This window comes from Hevea brasiliensis, chromosome 17 (genome assembly GCF_030052815.1).
Source record: "Hevea brasiliensis isolate MT/VB/25A 57/8 chromosome 17, ASM3005281v1, whole genome shotgun sequence".
In the NCBI taxonomy this organism is placed as follows: Eukaryota; Viridiplantae; Streptophyta; class Magnoliopsida; order Malpighiales; family Euphorbiaceae; genus Hevea; species Hevea brasiliensis.
The window spans coordinates 3768648-3791276 of record NC_079509.1 but is presented as its reverse complement, the minus strand read 5'-3'; the positions used below and the strand labels follow the sequence as shown (position 1 = coordinate 3791276).

The window sequence follows — 22629 nt, the reverse complement described above, 5'->3', positions numbered from 1 at the left end:
AAATTTCTTGCCTCCGCTAGCACATATAAACACTTAGCCAATAAAAAACTATCTATACATATTTTTACGGGTGATTTATTATTATTTTAATCAAAATAATAATTATTGATTAGTTGAATGTATACATTAGTCTAAATAAGAATAACTCCACAGACAAAATAAATAAACAACCACATAAACTACAAGGGGATTAGATTTTCTTTTCAGGAGCAAGACATTGAAGTTATAATGGGGCAAGTGCAGTTGATGGATTTTGCAAGAAAGACAAGAAAATAATTGAATTTCAAACCAATACAAAAATGGAGGAAATACTATACTGAATAATTGAACTAGTTCCAAGAAAAAAAAAAAACTCAGATATATTTTGCGCATTGTAATGTACCAAGGATGGTATTAGGATTTGTTCTGACGATATATAAATCTATTATTAACGGGTAGGAGCTTCAAAAGCCACTAGGCTCTTTGCTACGGCTTCCTTGAGACCTGACAAGGAAACATTGACATGATTAAGCTATAAAATAAAACAATGAAGAATTATATACTGATCTTCTAGCATTTCTAAGACAGAAAAATGTCCCATTCAACCTTGAACATATTCCCCTTGTTTTTCTTATGGGGTAATGTAACATGCCAATTTTTGCAATCTATATTCCATATGTTCTTTTTTTTTGGTTGATTGGGCTATAAGAAACCAATAAGACAATTGAGTTTTTACATTATAGAAAAAGGTAAAAGAAATGATTCAGAAATGAGAAGGAACATCTTATTTTATCTTATGAAGAAGAGTTGGTTGGTATTTAAGATTTAGTATGTTTTAATAAAATTATTATGATTTTATTAAAGGGTGTACACTTTCCATATCTCTAATGTTCTTAATTAATTAAAAAAAAAAATCAATGTCCATTAATTACAGATTCAGTCAAAATCAAACAATATCATATTTGTGGTAATGTCTTTTATTTGAACATCGTTATGTGGTACTGATCAATAAAGTCATCAATAAAGAAGGAAGCAAATATGGACTACTCAAGGATCCATTTCCATTTTTCCATAATATGTATATTGTGAGAAAACAAAGAAAAAAAAAACATTGTCTATTAACAGAATCAAGTCAATGACGCAAAGAACATTTTAGGAATATGCTGTAAAATCATGTTGAATGACATAATCAAATAAATTGGAAGATAGCTAACAAACAATCCAGAGCTGCCGTCAAAAAGTTCAAAGATCACTTGTTAAAAATAAATAGGTAAATAAAGTATTGGCTTGATTGATGAGAAGATGCATGGTGAGCTATGTGCAAGACCAGCAAATCTGACGGGAGAATTTACCGTAGGTTTTCCTGGAGAAGCATATAAAGTTGGTCTTTCGAGTGGTGGCTGAATATATGGAGGTATGGGTGAACGGAGTATGGGAGTGTATGAAGAAAGTGGAGATGGCTGCGGAGTTTTCCAATCAAGATGAGATACAGAAACTCTTCCAGAAGATCCTGGTGATGTTCTTGAACGTAACAGATTGATTCTGATTCTGAAAAAGAAAGAGTACAGACAGCAATGTCACAGAAACAGCAATATGAGTGGAACTCATGACATGGTATAGTTCATGCGGATAAGAGAAGCAGCTATTACTCACTTGTTGTGGACAGCTACATATTCATCAGTTTCATCCAATATTTCTCCCTTCAAAACAGTACAAAAGATATTAGGCTTCTTCAATTATGTAAAATGAGAAGGCACAATCTCATCTTGACATCATAACAAAGATATACATAGGAGTTACAAGTGTAATTTGCTAGAAAAGGCCTTGAATCCCAACTCCCAGAATAAGAAATTCAAGGGTTTCAATCCAGAGAGAGATTCATTAACTTGGAGGTAAAAAAAACCCATCAGAAAGACTATTACCGCCTGATAAGAATCGTATGGTGTATTCAGGGTCTTGTTAAGTTCAAAATCAGTAAGATATGAGTTACATCTATTTTGCTGGAAAAAGTTTAAAATAAAAAGCAGACTCCGGTAAATTTGTTTCGTTTCTTTTTGTCAGTTCTGCGTGACTAGATAAAAAGATCAGACACATTGTATGCAGACAAAGACGTGTATGCAATGCTGCCATGTTAAAAAATAAATTGTAGAGAAAGCAGTACAACTAACATAATACTAACCTGTAGCAATTCCTCCATAACATCCTCCATTGTTACAATTCCAATTATCTCCTCATCCAAATTACTTGGAAGAGATTCTAAATCTTCATATGAAGTATCTCCAACCCCTCGCTCCCAGTTTTTACCTTGCGGATGCAATTCTTTGTCCTGTTCAACTACACTCTTAATTGTTGGACTTTGGAACTCCGAGTCGGTAGAATATAGAGGGGAAGTATTTGTGGAGATAATAATGTTTGCAATCCGATCATATGGGGAACTATTTTCTGCGAAATTTTACAGCAGAATGTTAAATTCTATGACAATTAGTCTCTGTCTCAAAATCTGAACCTTTATATTGTTTACCTTTCCTCTGTTCTTTTGCTTGTTTTGAAATTGAACCAGAGTCAATAGTCAACACAATAGGTTTGCCTACATTATGGGCGGTGATTTTCACATCCTTGTTTCTCTTCACAACAAAAGCCATGTGGCTGTGACCCTTCTGGAATTGACTCAGTATATTATATAGTGGCCAATCATCATAGACCCTGTAGCAGATGATATGAAGGGAATTATCATCTATAAGCTGTTAACGTAATGAAACTATGAGCTGAACCTGAAAACAGTCAAATGTGATACAGCAATTACATACCGAGGAATTCTTCTAATACTCATATGTTTGATTGGTGTTTCATTTTCAGGATGGCAGAAGATCAGATTTTTAACCTGAATCCAAAAGATAGGGTATTATATATGGTTGCAATCTAAATAACACTATTGCCTAATACAATGCGCATCCTGCTATGCATCAGTCCGAGTACTACCTTCCTACATTTTCACTTGCAAATAACCAAGTTATTTTACCCCAGGAAAATGGTACCCAAGTTCAACTCTGTTAAAACTTTATTAACTTATGAATGAACAAGAATTTTTCATATAATTAATTACATGGACTGACCATGTGTAATCAAGTTCAAGTGATCTAGCTCAAAGATGCAGATTTTTGTCAGAATCAATAGAAACCTGCAAATTCTTTGATTTCTTACCAGAATGATGCCGATAAGATTATTTGGACTTCCTGAGTAGATGGGTACACGACTGTGTCCTCTGTTCATTATCAAGCCCATTGTATGCCTAAGGATAAAGATAAACCATGATTTGAATGATAAAGCGAAAATAGGAACTCCACACATAAAGATAAGAGCAGAAAGGTCATACATGTCAAGTTTGGAATTTATATCTAGACTAAAGATTTCAGATATTGGTGTCATAGCATCTTGAGCACTCTTCTGTGTCAAATCCAAAGCACCAGAAATAATAGTAGTTTCATGATGCGACAACTCTCCACCTTTCCCTGCCTAACCTTACATATTAGCAATAATCAAAACTATGACACTCTTAGGTATAGTAAGAGAAATGATATGTTCAGTTTTATCGTCTCAGAATATAAATGTTAAATGTATGAAACTACCTCATTGGCATGCAAATCCACATATGTCTTTAGTTCTGCTCGTCTTAAAAGTGCAGAATGTGCCTTTCCCAGCAGCCAATCTAGCATCTGCCACAAGAAAAAATTTTCATTGCTGAGCTAAACAAAAGGGCCACATAAGTGATTCAGTATATAAATCCTCTTTAAGTTACTCCTAAATGCTACCTTGCTAATTGGGTATGCTACAGGATAGAAGAGCTGCAGAAGAAATCGAACCAAGGGAGATAAATTTGCGCCAAGACTTAGTCCATGTCGAGAACAAACAGCTTGAGGGATGATCTAGGAAAAAAAAGTTAACAGGAAATCATTACCAGAGATCTCTTATTTTATCTCTAAAAACTAACATTGAAATTACTATACATTTGAACATAAATTCATAGTACAACATTTAATTACCTCTGCAAATGTAATTACAAGAGTGACTGACATGAGAATGGCTGCCCAGGCTGGGAGAATCGAGTCCAAGAAAATGGGTAGTGCCTTAAAATAACATAACATTAGTAAAAAATTTTGAACTTCACAACTTATATGAATTATAAAAGATTCATCCAAATGCATCTACCTCCATTGCCAGTGATTTGACTATAAGGAGGGTACACAACAGTAAATGCTCGTTCTTCACAATTGGCAGAATCTTTGCTGTAATACAATGATATCACAAAAATAAAGTAATATAATGAAAACGAGAAGTATAAATAGCTTACAAGCAAGAACCCAAGAAGCAACTAGCAACTATAATATCACTAACCTGCATTTTTCCGGTCTTGGGGCTGACCAGCCTTGATAAGGACCTCAAGATCAACTTTGCTGAATGACAAGAGGCCTAGGGCAAGGCCTGATGTGATACCAGCAAATGACACAAGGATGAAACATGCGACAAGATATGCCCAGAATTCGGGCTGGCAACATGGCACACTATCATCTCTCATTATGAATATGCAATAAGCAGCTGATGAATGGGTTGTCTTTATATTGATCAGGTTACGAAACAGTCACAGTGCAGAAGTTAACACATGGTGGATGAAGATAATTAGAAAGAGAAGTGGAAACAACAATACAGGCTACTCATAGGTGTTCATTCCTAGACCAAACTGCCAAGTAGCTGCTGCGTCTAGAGATTCCAAATGAAAGTAGATTGTGAGAATAAACTGTGAAGTTGGAATATCCAAGTTTATTTGAGAAAAAACGACTAAAACTCCGTGTCAGCAAGAATATTAAATCTTCAATAGACAGCACGCCCAGGAAAGGTAAAAGCAAGAGTTCAAAGTGAAAATATATATTATATATATGCACACTGTTGCGTCTTCAACAAGCAATAATAGCGGCAACCTTCCCCCAGATTGGTCATTGATTGATAAATTTTACTGGGGGATTTGATGAAAATGAAAATTACTTGTTGTAATTAGCACGCGTGGATTTTTCTGTCAGAAATTTATTTAAAAACTGTAATTGATTAACGAACTGGGCCGAATTCTTGGAACATGAAGCGCACTGACCTGTAGCATACCTCAATTTCTAGAACAAAAGCTACAGTAACAAATCAGGATCACCAACTCACCATATCAATATTATCATATGTGATAGCCATTTCCACAGATCATAGGGCGGCACGTATCATCTCCATGCGCCGACTTTCAAAATCCAGGTAATTGCTGGCTAATTGCTATAGAACTTCATTGCGAATTAGGGAAAATGTCATTGAACACGATGGACGATGCGAATCGATTGTTTGAATGCTTCAAATGTGGCGTCTCTCCCCCTCGTAAGTTCCCAATGCTGAACTCTATATAGTTTTATTTTGTAGATTTTTATTTCCTTTTCCATTTGCAATTCGATTCAGTAGCTTGATTGATAAACTTTCACTGGATTTTGATGCATTTCCAATGCCAAGATTGGCTTTATCAGAACTTAATAAGAGATGCAGCTAAGAGCACAATTGCAGTTTCTGCGGATAGCTGTACAAAGGACTGCATCCCAAGCTGAGCTGATGCACTTTTAACAACAAGCAACTCAGCTTGAGCAATCTGGGAATTCATCGGAGAGTCATCCAGCATTAGTTGTTGGAGTTTGCAGATGATTGAATGCAGGGATCTAAGCCATAATAAGTATCCAATTGGACCTTTCATTATATATTTAACCCGACTGGAATGTTTGTATCATGCTATGTTACACGTGTATGATCACAATGGTTGTACCTCCTTGGACTCGATCAGTGAATGGGATGAGGAAATTATGATATATTTAAGAGCATTTTTCTCTAAATTTCCATTGGCCTCAATGAAAATTTATTATCAGGCGTTGGTTGAGCATGACTGCTTGAGTCAATGAGGCTTTATCTCACGCTGCCACTTCTAAGCTTTATTTAAGGACCTTTTTTTTTTAAATATCATTTTAAATATTATTAAAAAATAATTTAAAAATTTTATATATTTTAAAATTTTTATAATTAAAATATATCTTTTAATTTCAAATTAATTTTTAATGCATTTTAATTACTTTTTTAAATAAGTGCTTTTTTCAACAGTAAATGCTAAGCAAACTATTACAATTAGGAGTGAGAAAAATCAATTATAACAAAAAAAAAAAGCAATCCATTTCAATTATTTTTATAAAAACTGAAAAATTAAATCCATTATGACTGATTTTTATTGATTTTATGGACTTTTATAAAATAAAATATTTAATTTATAAAATTTATAATAAATTTGAAAATTAAAAATATTTAACAAAATAAACTACAACTAATAAATTAAATTAAAAATTTTCAATTAGATTCAATTCAATCAGATTCAATTTAATTTCTACTTAAATTTGATTTAACTAATATTATTTATTAATTTAATTTTCAATTATTTTGATTCAATGATGAATTCTACAACCTACTTACTAAGGGTGAGTATTTGATTCAAATCGAACCAAATTGAATTATGAAAATCGAATAATATATTTTAGAAATTGAATCGAACCAAAATTGATAAAAAATTGAATTGAACCGAATCATCTATTTCGGTTCAGTTCTGTTCAACCCAATTAGTTTTTATTTTTGATTGATTTTTTTAATTTAGACTTAATTTTTAAGTTATTTAATCTAATTTTGACCTTGATTTAAACTTAATATTCATTAATCAATAAAATTAAATAATTTATATATATAAAATTACATATAATTTATAAATTCTCCATAAAAATAAATCAATTTAAAAATTAATAAACATATTTAGTTCAATTTAATCTATTTTTTCTCTTCAAAATCAAATCAAATTAAAATAATTAAAATTTTTATAATATAAAATTAAATTAAATTATATTAAAAATTAAATTAAATTATTAAATTAAAACAATTCAATTCAATTTTATCCTTTAATCCAATGATGCTTACCCCTACCGCTTACAATCCGTCCTTTCCATCCCTACAATAATAATTCAATCGAATAATAATAATAATAATAATAATAATAATAATAATAGTAAAAATAAAAAGAATTGTTTCGTATCTACTGCGTGGGACACGTGACATCGCAAGAAAATTTCAGGCAAAATCCTAACAAAAGCAGGGAAAAGAGCAAGTCTTCGGGTTGGTTTACTCAAGTTTCAATTCCTTTCTTCTTCCTCACCTACGCCAAAGCATCCACAGGCCACAGCTCCATAATCGATGGCTTCCACGCTTAGCCAAGTCAACAATCCCATTAATCACACCTCCGTCACATCCCCTATTTTCATCACCACCGAATTTCTACACTCCGTTCTCTCACACCGCTCCTTAATTCAACATTTCTACACCTCTCTACCCACCGTCTCTCCCACACTCCATACTCCGATTCGCCAAAGCTATGCCGTTTCACCATCATCCTCTCTCCTTCTTATGCCCTCTTGGTCTTCCTCTCCCTTCCTTCCCTATATAGGTATAAAGCTTATCACCTATTTCCCTGGTAACTCCATGCTAAACTTGCCCGGAATTCATGCAAGCTATGTGCTCTTTAGCTCCACAACTGGGCAAACTTTGGCCTCTATGGATGGCACTGTGTTGACCCTCTATAGAACAGCTTGTGTGTCTGGCTTGGCATCAAAAATCTTAGCTAGGGATGATAGCAAAGTGCTGGTGATGGTTGGTGCAGGTGCTTTGGCACCCCATTTGATCAAGGCCCATCTCGCTGCAAAACCCAGTTTGGCGAAAGTGATAATTTGGAACAGGACGATGAAGAAAGCAGCTGATTTGGTGGAGAAACTAAGGGTAGAATGCACTGAAAAGGTGTGTTTTGAGAGTAATGATAATTTGGAGGAAATAATTGGATTGGGTGATATTGTGAGTTGCGCTACAAATGCTGATAGGCCTTTGGTGAAGGGCGAGAAACTGAAGCCAGGAGCCCATTTGGATCTGGTAGGATCTTTCAAGGAGACAATGAGGGAATGTGATGATGAGGCAATAAGGAGAGGGAGAGTGTTTGTGGATAACGAGGCAGCATTGGTGGAGGCAGGGGAGATCGTCGGAGCTCTTGAGAGAGGAGTGATTGATAAAAAAGATGTTGGCTATTTGGTGGAATTGATCAAAGGGGATGAAGCTGGAAGGAGGGATTCTCGAGAGATTACTGTGTTTAAGTCTGTTGGTTCTGCAATTGTCGATATGCTTGCAGCGCAATTGGTCTATGAGCATTACATGAAGGGTTGAGTGATTCTGAGATTCGAGTCATATCCTCAGAATTTGAATCTTTTTGGTGCTATCTCATTTAAAGTTCCCTGTTTTAAAATTATCAGATATGTATAATAAATGAATAAATGATAATGCGCTGTGTGCTAAATGAATTTAATATTATCGGTTCCCATGTGTTTGATCTTTTCTTTTCTATATTCACGAGTTCTGTTGGCATTAGTTATCCATCAACTTATTACAGAATTCAGCTGAGACAGGTTGCTCAAACTTGGTTTTTCAGGATCTTGAGTGAAATAGCCTAACAGAGCAAGAATATTTAGCAAAACGGATGCAAGCGAGTGGCCTGGTAAAAGAGCTTGGAACAGTGGTGAAGAATGAATTTCAATAATCATTACTGGCATCGAACAAATACATGAGATGACAAGCTGCAACGGATTCTTTGACGCTTGCCGTTCAGTTCATGGCCTAGATATCCATCCAGAATTTAAACTGGACTATGGTATTTGACAATATTAAAGTTCTTTTCGATGGGTCTGTTTCTTTTTGGGCACCCTGTGGGAAATCCTCGGGAATAGTAAATCATTAAGTTGTCGCTCAGCACTATATTCTGAAGTCGCCTGCAAATACAATTTTGGTTAGGATGATGGAGTAAAACATTGTGAGATGAGTTTCTGCAAATCAGAAACAATTGGTGCTCAGATACCACTAAAAATACCCAAGTGACATACCCGTGAATTAAATGCAAACCGCAACGTTTGAATTTGTGTTCCAGAGCAAACCCTCAAATCAAAACCAAGGGAATCTACACCAATAAGCGCTGCCTCCTATGAAAAATGACAAGAAGAACCGATTAACTAAAACATCAACTGAAATATATCCCATGTCTAAAGGATTGGAACAAAATTTAATTGGACATAAGGGAAACATTTAATACAAACAATCTTTTTCCAAAACTCTATAGTGTTTTCAAGAAAATCAAAAGTCTACACAGAGGAGGAAAAAGGAGCAAGAGAGAAAGGGAGCACTGATATGTTCAAAAATGAATTTCCAAATTCCAAAATCACAGCAGCAGTAAGAATGCAAGTAATTCAGGCATAATATAATTTCAAAAACAGTGCAAAACATATCCAAAGAAGATTTAGCACATTCCCAAATGGATTCAGAATCAAATTTGTGTTACCTCCACTTGAATACCCTTGCATTTCCAACACAGAGATTTCAAGGCCTGTGAGATTTTTTCCCCGCCAGCCTTCAGACGAGATAAAATTTTGCCTGCTGAATGTGCAATAGCATCAGGTTGAGCCTCTCTAAAGTCTTCCACTTCAACCACGGTCTGTAGAGAAACAGCACAGAAGAATTAATTTCTAGTAATGTAAATCTACAGACAAGACAAGGCCAAGGGCGTACTTTAATACCAAATCAGTGAAACAAAAATGAGCATGCATATTCTGGGAAATTGTAATCTCACATTCACCAATGACTGCAAGGGGGGAACTATATAAATTAAAGATGTCAAGACCACATCTCAACTATAAACTGAATTTCAATGGTTGCACCTTGATTTCCTCAAGAAAACTGTTTGGTAGGGAGTAGGGACTCTAACAAAGCACATGATTGTTCACCACCGATAACTGCAAATGTTCATATTTGAGGTGTTGCTAAGAAAATAGAAGAAAACATTTCAGCACTTGATCTTGAATTAAACAGTCAAAACTCTTTGATCATTGAAATGTTTGAACTGCAGTTGCATAAATGCAGCGTGTAATGCACTTAAACAAAAGAAAAGGCAAATGACCTTGATAAGTGCATGAAGAAGTGCAGTATTTACAACAAGATATCTGATGACAACAAGGATGTGGGTTTCCAAAAATTATAAAATCAGCAGCTCCACTGTAGTGACTGAGAAATATGGCCAAGTAGAACACAAGGCATAAAAAAATCCTAAAAAGTTTTGCCAATATAAAAATGAAGTTATAAGTGAGAGGCAATCTCCAAACACAGGTAAAATAAAAAATAAAAAAATAAACAGATGGAAAGAACGTACATGATGTCCATGAGCTGAAATTAATTGAATTTTAATCATCTCCATCTTGTAAAATGAAGTCCCATTCCTTGGGATATGATCCTTCTCCGATTCCTCTGCCCAGTTCGAATTATCTTCAGATGATCCTGGTTCATGTTTGTGACCATTGATCCCACCAAGATCTGGCCTGTCATCTAAATTTTTCCCAACCTCATTTATGTCAGCATGACGTGACTGGTTGCCAGACATATGCCTCTGGATGTCAGGGTGTTCTTCAATGAAGGCAGGTCTTATGAGGCCCTGGATAGCTAAACCAGCTGGAGGCTGCTCCATCCAATCTATAGGATCATCTAGTGCAACCTATGCAACACAAATAAGAAATAATGAAGGAAAAAAGAAGAATTAACCTAAGACCAGCAACAATCATAACACTGGGTTTTTATCATATTCAAAATGAAGAAATGAACTAAGTTCAGACATGAAAGTAATGGTAGTCTTGTAGCATATTTTAAAATTATCATGGAAAGTACACAAAACTTTCATCATCTTCCTCCAAGTATTTTTACACTGATCCATCATAACATCAAACATTTACAATGGACAATTACCTGTGCAATCTTTTTTGCAAAATACATTGGATGAGAAGAACGCATAGTCTCCAATTTTGCCCAGTCACCAAGTGCCTCATCAGAATCATCTTCCTCATCTTCATCTTCAATAACAGCTACCAGGTCCTATAAACAAGAAAAAGAAATGCACAGTTAAATATACGCATTTGGAAGCCAAATTCAATGACAAGAAGTGATTGCAAGGAAAAGGGAAATCACACCCCATCATAATCTTCATCTCCATCATCCTCATCTTCATCCTCATCATCTTCAACATCACCATCCTCTTCTTCAATTTCCTCAATTCCAAAATCAATTTCTGATGAACCTACTAACTCCATCTCACTGATCATTTCCATGGCATCAAAGCCTATAATGGTTTGCTGCATCAAGCATAAAAGTGTACAGATCTTAAGAAACTCTCATGAAAATAAAGGACACTGAAATGCCACCATTGTACATAACAGCATGTTCAAGTTACCAAAAAATTGTCCATTTTTGCTCCTCTTTAAGCCCAAAATAAAATGCATTTTCATTTTTATATCGTCTCATGAAAAGGTTCAAGGCCCAATGAAATTTGATTATACATCCACCTTGCGTCAAAAACCAAAAAAGAAGGTTTTCTTTACAATTTAAAGACCAACATGATATGTGCATGCTTATGTTTATTCCCATGCGTGAGTGCATGCAAACCCACTGCCATGAGAAGAGACATCTCATACCACAAAATTATTTTCTGAAGTAAGGGTTTGCAAAATGTCTTCATCATTCTTCACTTGAAAGTATATGTCTGCGACACATTAGAGAAGATTAAATCTTTCAATTGCACAAATGAAGGCTTAGATTCCCAAAGTAAAATAAATAAGGATGGGAAAAATGAACTTCAAATACTGGACGTACTTCCTTGTTCATCAGTAACATAAGGCAAGTCTGGCCAAACAATATTCTCATGAATATCACCATTGATCAAACCAGTCAGCATTAGAATTGCTTTGCTGTTGACCTGAATGTAACACTCTACAGGCAACATTAGCTATCCAAACTGACACAAAGGATGAGCCAATACATAAGCAGAATCATCCCAGTAACATTCTAATGGGTCTCAGATTAATCTCAAACGAAAAGTATATTTGGTTAATAAATCCAAAATGATACCTCAACAATGGTCCTAGCAGTCTCTTGAGGTGTGAGCATTGCATCTCCATTATTTTCTGAAGCTGACTCTGCAATCTCCTCAAAGGGATGGTATCGCTGTCTGCCGTCCTTCGGCTTTGAAGGACCCGAGGCCGAGCCTAAATGCTCTGAAGATGCTCGAATCCTATTCTTTAAAAGACTGCTCCTTAAAAAAGCACCACCATTTAATCTCCGAGACTTACTCCTGTATTAGTTTCCATAACTACTCGTTTAATCTTTCAAGTTTAGGTTTTCACGTCTTCAAAGATGATTAAAAGTACAAGATTCAACGCGTTAAAATCCTTCACCTTTCAACACTAATTAAAAGTGCTAGCACTACACCAGCAGTGAAAATTTTCTCTATGTTTCACAATTTCTTTAGTAGATAATGAAGATTCCAAGCTGAAACTCTCAATTTAGCTTGGCATTTACAATTAAAAAAACTAAAAAGTAAATTCAGCAATCAGTACCAAGGTACGGTGAAGCTGCCAGAACGAATAAGCGGGCGAGAACTGATGTGGAGGGCGTTAACTTCCTCCAAGTTCCACGTATGGCGATAATCTACAACGACAAAAGTGTTATTCTCTGTTGGTTGAGAAAATGCATGAAATTCCAGTAAAACTATCAAACGAAGCTTGGTTGAGCCTTTGAACCAAGTTCTAAAGCTCTTTATGAACTGAAAGAACACAAAAATTCAAAAAATGTAGAAATTGTATAGCGGGAACAGAGGGAGAGAGTCACGAGATATGGCAGTGGAGGAGCAAAAATTTGCGCCGGCGGGAAATCGAACGGCAGTGGCTGTATCAATCATCATCATTTTTTCTTCTCTATATCTCTCTCCAAATTATTAAAGAAGTGCGAGATCTATTATCTGTGAAGCAAGTGAAGCGCTTTGCTTCGTTGAAGGATTCGACTGGATGAGGTCTGGGATGCGATTCTATGCGACCATACAGATTTAGTTTTCTGCAACTGGATAGCTTAGATAACTTACCCCTATTGGATCATGATTTTATAATGGATAGTATATTTTTCTTGTTATACTGAGAGGATTGTTGTTTAAAAAAAATTAATGATTTTCTATTTAAAATAATATTAATTTATCATAATTTTTAAATCAATAATTTAATGTTAAGATCGATTAAAGATTTATTTTTTATTTTATTTTTATATTATTTATAAAATTTTAATTATATTTTATATTTTATAAGGTATATTTAATATAATAAAAAATATTTTAATAATTTTTATATTTATTATATTATACTTTATTATATTATATTATCTAATTAAATAAAAAAATATTATTAAATCATATCATAAAATCTTTTCAAATATATTAATAATAAAAATTATATCATATAAAACCATATAATATGATACATATATTTATAAATTAAGTTGTACTCAATACTTGCTAAACGTACTGTTTGGATGCAATTGTTTGCCGCATAGGCACATAACAATTGGATATTGAAACGCACCGTTTGATTTGAAATCAGTTTGACATCGCCCTGAAATCGAACACACCGTTTTGACACGAAAATTTTGAGAAATATCTTCTGTTTGGATGTGAGCGAAAAACAAAAGGCGAGCAAATAAAGAGGGAAGGGAAAGGTGAAGAAAAAAGAAAGGAAAAATCTTCCATAGAAACAAACCTAGTGTTGGGTCTCAAGTCTCAACAATCCATCGTCTCTGCTCCAAAGATCTTGCCTGTAATTCAGCGTCTCTCTTTATTACGAAGAAAGATATTTGGCTTTGGTTATTAATTGATGCTATGAGCGAAATTTATTGCCATTTTTGCGAATTAGGTTTACATTGAAATGCTAAGCAGAATGGCTTTGTTGAGATTTGGCGAAGGAACTGCTGTTTGACGGAGCTAATGAAGTTCTTCTTTGATGCTTTTTCAGCATGCTTTGTTTGAGACCTCCTCTGCCAATCATCTCAAGTAGATTGGAAGTGACAAAATTTTCCAAGGATACTAGCAGTCTGGTGGTAAGCTTATTTAACCGATAATTTTTTTATATATAATGTTCATGAATGAAGGTCTGTTTGATGGTGGAGCAGTGAGATGACTTCTTGGTTTTGTTTCTACTAAGATTTCCTGGCACTTGTTATAGAATTATTAGCTACTGTTCAGGTATGCGCTTTAAAAGGTCCACGACAAAGATATCCTCGGGTATGGAAATCGAAAAAGAGAATTGGGACAATCTCCAAATCAGCCAAGCTTGTTGATTGCGTAAGTCTTCTTTTAATCTTGTAATTCTTTTTTTGTCGGCCATAGATTCTATGTAACCAATTACAGAATCCTATAAATTTGAATCTTGCACTTTAGGTGTATAGCAGAAATTTTCTGCTGATTTTCCCAGTAGTTTTTTTTTTTTTCCCTTTGAAAATACATCAACTAGTAGAATTGGATTAACTTTTGGATTCTTTAGATGAGATTTTCAGACTTTGATTATGTAGATAAAGGGGTTGTCAAATGTCAAGGAGGAAGTGTATGGGGCACTTGATTCCTTTGTTGCTTGGGAATTGGAGTTCCCTCTAGTTGCTGTTAAGAAAGCATTGAAGACTCTTGAGAATGAACAGGAATGGAAGAGGATAATTCAGGTACCAGGAAACCTTGGGCGCCCGCGCCCCCCCCACTTTTTTTTTTTTTTTCTTCTCTGGCTATGTTCTGAAATGATTTGTTAGTAATTGGCAAAAAAAAATGGCATTATAGGTAATAAAGTGGATGCTGAGCAAAGGCCAAGGACAGACAATGGGAACATACTTCACGTTACTCAATGCTTTAGCAGAGGATGGGAGGCTTGATGAAGCTGAAGAGCTTTGGACAAAATTATTTTCAGACAACTTAGAAAGCATGCCGCGCATTTTCTTTAATAAAATGATTGCTATTTATTACAAGAGGGATATGCATGAGAAGATGTTCGAGGTATTTGGAGCTGCCATCTCTTTCTAAGCTCTGTTGTTTTCAACTGTAAATGAAGCCTTTGCTTCTTTAGTTAATTTTTCAACAATGCAAGTATGCAACTGTCTGTCTGTGGCAGTCGAGTCATGGAAGATGAATAATGATTTTTGTTTACCAAAACACTTGTGGCTATAGTTTTCTGTTAGAGCTGAGGTCTGGAAGATAGATACTACATCAGACACTTCATGATTTTGTGTCATCTATTGCACAGTTGGACTATCTGTTGCAGATTATGATGAGTTGATCCGCTGACATTGGTTTTGATGATCACTTCTATTGAGAAATTTTAACAATTTGATAGAAGATCCAATTTTATATAGCATTCTTATCTCCCTACTCCTGATACCTCACTTGGTTAAGTTCTACGCTATAGAAGCAATTATACTTATGATTGAACTTAATGGCATCCCAGTTTCAAAATAGATGTATTCTAGGATTATCTGGTTATCGAAGCAATTTGTTGGATTCTTTTGGTGAAATCTTGGTAATGCTGCTGTGTGAATTAGCCAATCGTGAGAATTCATCGTCTTACAAATTCTCATGAAACAGTTGCTATGTTTTCAAATATCGTTTTATTCCTTTGCTATATGTTTCCCTGTTTTATTACTTTTTCAGTTTTTTTTCTTTCCTCGCCAAGATTGGATTTTCAACTTCAACTGTCATGCAAATTCTTTGATCCTTGTTTTCATTTAAAATCAAATTTATGTGTTCTGAACTGATTCTAGTTCAGGTTGCATGGTGCAGCCTGCCCTGTTTCCAGTTAACTAACTTTGTGGTTTACTCTTGCATAGATATTTGCTGACATGGAGGAGCTCGGTGTCCAACCAAATGTTGCCATTGTTAATATGATGGGAAGTGCATTCAAGAAGCTGGGTATGCTGGACAAATACGACAAATTAAAGAAGAAATATCCACCACCGAAATGGGAATATCGGTACATCAAAGGAAAGCGTGTTAGGATTCGAGCAAAGAATGTTGATGAATTGGATGCAGCTAATGAAGATGTAAACAGGGATAAGGAAATTTCCCCCATTTCAAATGAATCGGATGAAGAAGTGGATACAAGCGTGCATGAAGTTAATGTTGAAGCTACGTGTTCTTGAGCTGTTAGAAGCTTGCCATTATTAATTTGCATCCTCCTTATCCACCAGGATTTAGGTAAATTTACGGAGAACACAATCGGGCATCAAGGGTCGAAAGAGTTCCATTTATATTCTTTCAATGTGAGATGAGTAGATTGTAAACCCTCGCTGGTCTCTAAAGAAACATGTTTTGTAACGAGTGCGAGGAGTTAAATTATGCCGTTCCATCCTTTATCTACGAGAAATTTAGTTGTATTTGCCTTTTTGAAAAAAACAAAAATCTAATTTGCATATAAAAATATGAATTTTGATTTTAAGGGGTTGACGGTTTCCGATGCTCGTGTTTATTCGATGGCTGCTCTCCCGTGGCTTTTTTAATTATCTTCTGGGGGAAAACAATCACTTTTGTATGAATTATCAAATTTGATCAATTTTTTCTACTTCTGTCATTTATTGTAATGAAAAATTTTTAAACATCTCACAATGACAAATCATTGAGCAAAAGAGATGAGAGCGTGCTTTATTTGCAGTGCAGGCATGTCTCGTCGTGTTGGATTCACTCGGTATCTTCTCCGTGATCTCTGTTCGGACACTGTTTCAGAGCTATTCATGTTATAATTCCTTTTTACCATTGAAAATTTTCCAACTAAAATTCGATAATTCGAGTCAAGGCTGAAGTTACTAACGGTGGAAAAAGAATGAGTACCCTGCTGAGGTGACTTAAGCGGAATGCAATAATATTTACCGATGAAACCATGCTCACCCAAAGAAAGCGATAGAAAAAGGAGGTGGTGGTGGCGACGGCAGCTACTCGTTAAAGTACAAAATAGCATGGTAAAATATCTCAACTGAAAACAGACGGGGTAAAATTAGTAGAGAACCCAGTCATGGCATCGAAAATATTGAAACTTCTGACCAACGAGGGAGGAGAGTAAATCAGTATCACTGAGATGATCGTTAAGTTCATCCACCGAATAAATTAAAAGCTTATTGTTTTCCATGGATAAATAAAATAGTCTTTCATTCCTCTTCTGTGCCTGAACCTTCTGAGCTGGAGCCTCCTTTATGCACAGTGCCATTTGCAGCAGGGCCCTTCTTTTTTGTATCTTTTTCATCTTCCTCATCTTCACTGTACTCGCTTTCATAGTCATCATATTCCTCTTCTTCATTCTCCTCTTCCTCTTCAAGCCCATCCTCTGCAATGGGCCCCTCTTCAGAGACAGAACCACCCCGAGTGCCAGCCCGTGTTCGTTTCAGAATTTTAACCTTCAAGTTGGTCCTTTTGTCACAACCTATCCAAGAGTCACATAAGCAGAAACAAGTCAAGTTGTAGCTCCCCTCAGCAGGTGCTGGGAACTTGCCCATCACCAGTCTGGAGCCACCTCGTACCTTCTCAACTGCTTCTCTGACTGCTGTACTTGTCTCCTTAACACTTGCTCCAGACCCCTCCATAGTCTCCTCAATTGCCTTAGAAGCAGTAGTTATAGCTGCAGCTTCATCCATGAAATTTACCTTCTGGGAAAACCACACATTATTTGAGATGGGATCTGCAAGCAGAAACCAGAAGTTCTCTTCCTTGTGAAATGGGAAGTAGGGAGCATGGTGGAGTGCACCAACCAAGCCATTAGCACGTTTGATGGTTACCCAAGCTTGAACGGTGACAATATCACCCTCCTGTATACCTTCTTCACCTTCAGTCTCACATCTAACTTCAATGGTTACAGAAGGCATCATTTCCAGTACCATCTCAATATCTTGTACTTCAGGTAAGGAGAATCCAGCAACCTGCTCTAGGAGGTCAGCACGATCTTGACGAGCCATATCACAAAAATCCTGAAAAGATCTCACTTTCTGCATTCAGCAACAAAAACTCTTTAATAGTAACATTGGAAGGACCATAAGCATAAACCAAATATATTAAATTCATGTTCAAATTATCCAAATGCTTCAAATGCTGAATTCCCTCATGTTTCTTAAAAAAAAAATAACTCAGAATTTGTACTTCTACCAGACATTTAACAACAAATTGACAAACACAGCATAGAATCTTCTCATTCTGTGTAAGTGAACTTTTTCAAGGAGCTTCATGGACAAGAAGAAAAACAGGAGAGAGAGAAAAGTAACTTGCCCATCTAATGCTAGCAAGAGGCATGTTAAAACCTAAGTTCATGCATCACATGCTCCAACATAAGATTCTATCAAATTACCTTCCGAGCTATCTTCTTGACAACAGACTCACTGAAATGGGGCAGCTGCAAAAAGGGTGCAATCCCTTCTGCAGAACCTCCAGTAGTTTTTCTTGCACTAAGAGGAACAGCCTGCATGAAAGTTTATCAACAGAAATAAGAACCATAGCATTTCATTGATTTTTAGTGGAAGAGGGGGAAGCATAACAAAACCATAAACAAACGTGTTTAACATAAAAAGTAATGCTTAGGAAAGTTGATACAACTAAAAATAGCATTTCTAAATCAGCACCTGAATAATACATTGGGAGAGCTCAACAACCCCAATTGCAGGTCGCAACCATCCATGACCCTGAGCAGTGCGTGGTATGACAGCCATCTGTAAATAGAGAGTAGAACACTATTAATTGGCTCAAAGAGCAATAGATAGATGAAAGCAACTAAATAAGGTCAGACCAAAACACAAGGGTAGAATTATGCTTCCATTGTGCCAAGATCCTCCTAATACTACCTCTGATCTTATGCAAAGAAGAAGAAGAGGGATAAAAGTCACATAGGTGAGGTGTGGCATGAATTAATTTATCAAGGGATCAAAAAGATAATTACTCCACAATAATTGATCCTAGAAGTACACTTGAAGAATATAATGCAGATGCAAATACCTTCATTAATTCTTCAAGAAGGCGAGGTGCAAGTTCTAGCACACGTCTGAAATCACCTAGCAAAGCCGGTGATAAGGCTGCTGATTCACGAGTTAATTGAGCCTGAATTAACAACTCTGTCTGAAGAGAAAATAGCAGAGAAGTAAGCATATGAACCTCATCACAGATTAAAACAGGATATTTTGATTGTTCTACATAACTTCATATTGGTAAACAAACCACCTTAACCACAGCAGGATGTTGCTTCCAAAACTTAGCCTGTTCTTGCTTAATGTTCTTGAGGTCCAGATTCAGCTCACTTCTAACTGACATGAACAGCTTCTGAAGAGGTTCATCATCAGTCCTACGAACTGGAATTTCCATATATTCAGCAGCCTTAGTGAAGACTTCCATAACTTTGCTGTAAAATCAAGGTACACAAATTCACACAGCAATCATATAAAAGGTCACTCATATTGACTTCGAGAGAGATGACATTGGCAAAGAAAACAATGCATGAATATTAAACCTCATTAAGTACATTCTTTAAAGATGGGCATCACAAATATATCACCACACAAACACACACAATAGACAAGAGTCCTCTCCCCTTGGATTTTCATGAATAAGGGCCCAGTGCTTCATTCTCCAAAAAATGGGAAATAAACAAAACATAGTACATTCATAAAGAAAAGATCCCAGGATAATCCTGATGAAATTAAAAAAAAAAAAATGTCAAGTGCACATGCATAAACTTGCACACAAAACATGAAACAAGGGATTTCAAACTTAAGGGGAGACCTTAAAAGTCAGAGTTGGATAAACTCTGATGTAAACCCATACTTTATAAAGCATCATTGGTCAAGTGGCCACAATAAAACAATAGTTTCTGTTCTACACTCTTACTTTTGTGCAATAAAAAATCAATTGAGCAATCTCAAGATTGTGACCAACTCGAAGCACTAATATCAAGAGCACTAAATGCTGTTCTAACCTAGATAGCAAACATTTAAGAGGGAGGGATGACATGATGGTGTATCCACTGATGTTATGAACAACATAAGAAATTACTAGATAATGGGAATAAAATAATCACCTTGGGGCCAAAGATGGTTTCATTAAGTAATAGTATGCAGACAAAGTTTGATGCATGACATAATTTCCTGTGTATTTTGATGATCTTGAAAGATATATCACAGCGACTACCAATGGTAATAGAATGCAAACACCAACTATCCAAAGTAGAAGTATTCCACCAGATGCCCCATCAATGTCTAGCAGAAACTGGGGAAGTGCTATGCCCATTTGAAACCCCTGCAAAATTGCACTGTGAACTTCAGTTCCAAAAAAGGATTGATTTGCAGATGACAAAGTAAAGCAAATATGCATTAAAAGCAAATTGCTAACAATGACATATCACCTGTCTACCATCTGGATGGCCATATTTTTCATAATTCTCACGGGATATCGGGTCTGTTAGAGCCTGGTAAGCCTTTGTTATTGACTCCACAAAATATTTGTGGGCCTCTAAAAAAAGAAAAAGTCAGAAAGCAAGTGTTAGTAGGCACAAGTCATTAACCATATGGCACATTGTTCTTGCCAGTTTAAAATTCACACAGGTTAAAAAAAAAAAAAACAATGAGACACCTTCAACCTGGATCTGGATTTTTATCAGGATGGTACAGAATAGACAGTCTCCTGTAACGCTTTTTTATTTCCGACTCTGAAGCTCCAGGTTCCAATTCAAGTATAGAATAAGGATCAAAAACTTGAATCTGATTAAGAGAACCAACAAAAAACAAATCATTCATTAGTAGAACCTAATTTAAAAGTCCCAATTAATTAGACTAAAAGAGTATCATATTGATATAAATTGAAAAATATGATAGAAGTATGACGGCCTAGTGATCATGTTGAATATTTCACATGAACAATATCAAGAAGTTCAGAATATTTACCTCACGACTCATATTTTTTATGTAATAAACCAGGAATATCATGATGATCCAAAGAAGAATCAATGTCAAGTTACTACACGTGGAGAAGTTTGAAATCTGCCAAAATTGAAATAGAGAAAAAAAAATTAATAGCATTGCAGAGCAACCAGAATAATCCCAAAAAGTAATGTAACTCATTGTGGCACAAGATTAGATTGAGGGTCCATAGAAAAGCTCACCCGCTTAAATATTGATTTGTGATACTTCCCTGATCGGAAGCATTCAGAGCACCGGCAGTTGATGCTCTTACTTTTTTTTGAGGCAGCGCGGCATAACTTCATTATTGTGTAAGGCACTAAAGGCAGTGCCATTATTGTCAAAATGAAAATTGGGAACAAAGCACTATTTTCTTCAGAGGCAGCCATGGAGATATCCTACCCAAAAGATTTCCATACACAACACCAGTTAGAATTCCTAATTCAAATTCCCTGGCACATGTATAGAAAAATATCTTACACAGAAACTAACTAAAATAAATTAATGAAAGAATACAAAAAATAAATACCCACAAAAATCAACTACTAAAACACAACAGTACCACAATACTGTAATCTGATATGAATTTATTTCATATACATATCTCCTTTTATCAAAAAAAAAAAAAGCTGAGGCAAGTTATTCCCGCGCACTTATCAGACAAGCCCAACCAAATCGCTTGAGACGTTGAGTTACTCAACCCTAATCTAGAATAGAGAAATTAAACGAGTTAAATATGACCAAGAGTTGTGAATAAATAAATTAGAGTGGACCATGGATTGAATCGCATCCAAAACCCCTTAAAAATCCAATAGCCAGCAATAATATCATATTGAATTCCAGTCGACAAGAAAAAAATAAAACAGCAATTCACACAAGCATTCCAGCTGAAGTTAGATCGTAGAAGCCTCAATCAAAAACACAAGAAGCGAAAATCTTAATCCACAAGCATATAAGAAGTATGAACGAAATTTGGTTACCGGTAAAAATGGGAAATCGAGATCGGGATCGGAATGGCTTAAGGCTTGTCCGAACGATGGCGCGAATATGGAGTGGAAGAGAAAAGTGCAAGGCTGCTGAGAAGAGGAGATTTATTGGATTTTGGGCTTGAGATCCAAAAGAAATTTGGAAAGCAGGTTTTCAATTTTTATCGGTGAATTTATAATTATAGCCTTACATAGAATTAATATCGTGAGGTTAGATTCGTCATTCCACAATTGTTAGTATTATTAATTACCCAAATATGAAGACAGCCGAAAAAAGAAAAACAAATCAATGCCTTCAATTTGGCCGCATTTATTAGTTGAAATAAATATAGTTTATTGGCCTCAAAGTTTTTCTGGTTTTTCTTCCTTCCTTTGTGATCTAGGCATTTTTCAGTACCGATCTTACTGCATCTTCTGCCCTTACGAGGCAAGGGGAGCTTCTCCCTCTGACCGGTGGTGGGTCGACTCTCCCCACAATCGAGTGAGTGTAATTAATGTTTTGTTGAATGATACTGTAACAGATCGGAGCTTCATTGGAGAGAGTCCTTTTGTGAGATCTAAGTTTATTGTATTTGGTGTTATTGTTGTTAGTAGTATGTCCTATAACATATAATTTAGTATGTATTTTATATATATTTTATTAATAAAAAAATAATTTTACTTTTCTATTTATATAATATATTTATGTGTAATATAAAAGGTTCATTGATATTTTATT

General features: G+C 35.5%; 5 protein-coding genes across 7 annotated transcripts; 2 read left to right on the top strand and 3 right to left on the bottom strand.

The window, feature by feature from the left end:
• Positions 1–217: 217 nt before the first annotated feature.
• Positions 218–4842, bottom strand: LOC110658195 (DUF21 domain-containing protein At5g52790-like). Its single transcript, XM_058139456.1, has 13 exons — positions 4372–4842; positions 4186–4262; positions 4020–4103; positions 3789–3902; positions 3606–3692; positions 3353–3492; positions 3181–3268; positions 2787–2860; positions 2501–2682; positions 2159–2421; positions 1633–1679; positions 1332–1527; positions 218–483 (listed from the first exon to the last, which is right to left on the bottom strand). Exons 1-13 carry the CDS (start codon positions 4550–4552, stop codon positions 466–468), a joined length of 1551 nt encoding a protein of 516 aa, XP_057995439.1. The 5' UTR covers positions 4553–4842; the 3' UTR covers positions 218–465.
• Positions 4843–7163: 2321 nt separating this feature from the next.
• Positions 7164–8439, top strand: LOC110658198 (protein SAR DEFICIENT 4). Its single transcript, XM_021815714.2, has one exon. The coding sequence runs from the start codon at positions 7276–7278 to the stop codon at positions 8287–8289; it is 1014 nt and encodes a 337-aa protein (XP_021671406.2). The 5' UTR covers positions 7164–7275; the 3' UTR covers positions 8290–8439.
• Positions 8440–8639: 200 nt separating this feature from the next.
• LOC110658197 (uncharacterized protein At3g49140) lies at positions 8640–13080 on the bottom strand. Of its 2 annotated transcripts, XM_021815713.2 has the most exons (11): positions 12817–13079; positions 12546–12636; positions 12058–12280; positions 11803–11905; positions 11625–11692; positions 11124–11285; positions 10903–11028; positions 10316–10654; positions 9452–9604; positions 9000–9095; positions 8640–8888 (listed from the first exon to the last, which is right to left on the bottom strand). In XM_021815713.2, exons 1-11 carry the CDS (start codon positions 12890–12892, stop codon positions 8784–8786), a joined length of 1542 nt encoding a protein of 513 aa, XP_021671405.2. In that variant the 5' UTR covers positions 12893–13079; the 3' UTR covers positions 8640–8783. The 2 variants fall into 2 exon arrangements, with proteins under 2 accessions (XP_021671405.2, XP_057995440.1); XM_058139457.1 differs by lacking the exons at positions 11625–11692; positions 11803–11905 and having other exon boundaries at positions 12817–13080.
• A 549-nt stretch (positions 13081–13629) lies between these two features.
• Positions 13630–16442, top strand: LOC110658200 (pentatricopeptide repeat-containing protein At4g21190). 2 transcript variants are annotated; one of them, XM_021815716.2, is made up of 6 exons: positions 13630–13787; positions 13983–14067; positions 14213–14311; positions 14539–14682; positions 14795–15007; positions 15835–16442. In XM_021815716.2, the coding sequence occupies exons 2-6, from the start codon at positions 13984–13986 to the stop codon at positions 16144–16146; spliced, it is 852 nt and encodes a 283-aa protein (XP_021671408.2). In that variant the 5' UTR covers positions 13630–13787; position 13983; the 3' UTR covers positions 16147–16442. The 2 variants fall into 2 exon arrangements, with proteins under 2 accessions (XP_021671408.2, XP_057995443.1); XM_058139460.1 differs by having other exon boundaries at positions 13654–14067.
• Positions 16443–16994: 552 nt separating this feature from the next.
• LOC110658199 (dnaJ protein ERDJ2A) lies at positions 16995–22071 on the bottom strand. The gene is made up of 11 exons (XM_021815715.2): positions 21906–22071; positions 21129–21323; positions 20911–21006; positions 20607–20727; positions 20373–20479; positions 20049–20266; positions 19196–19373; positions 18974–19093; positions 18604–18690; positions 18333–18443; positions 16995–17976 (listed from the first exon to the last, which is right to left on the bottom strand). The coding sequence occupies exons 2-11, from the start codon at positions 21312–21314 to the stop codon at positions 17146–17148; spliced, it is 2055 nt and encodes a 684-aa protein (XP_021671407.2). The 5' UTR covers positions 21315–21323; positions 21906–22071; the 3' UTR covers positions 16995–17145.
• Positions 22072–22629: the final 558 nt, after the last annotated feature.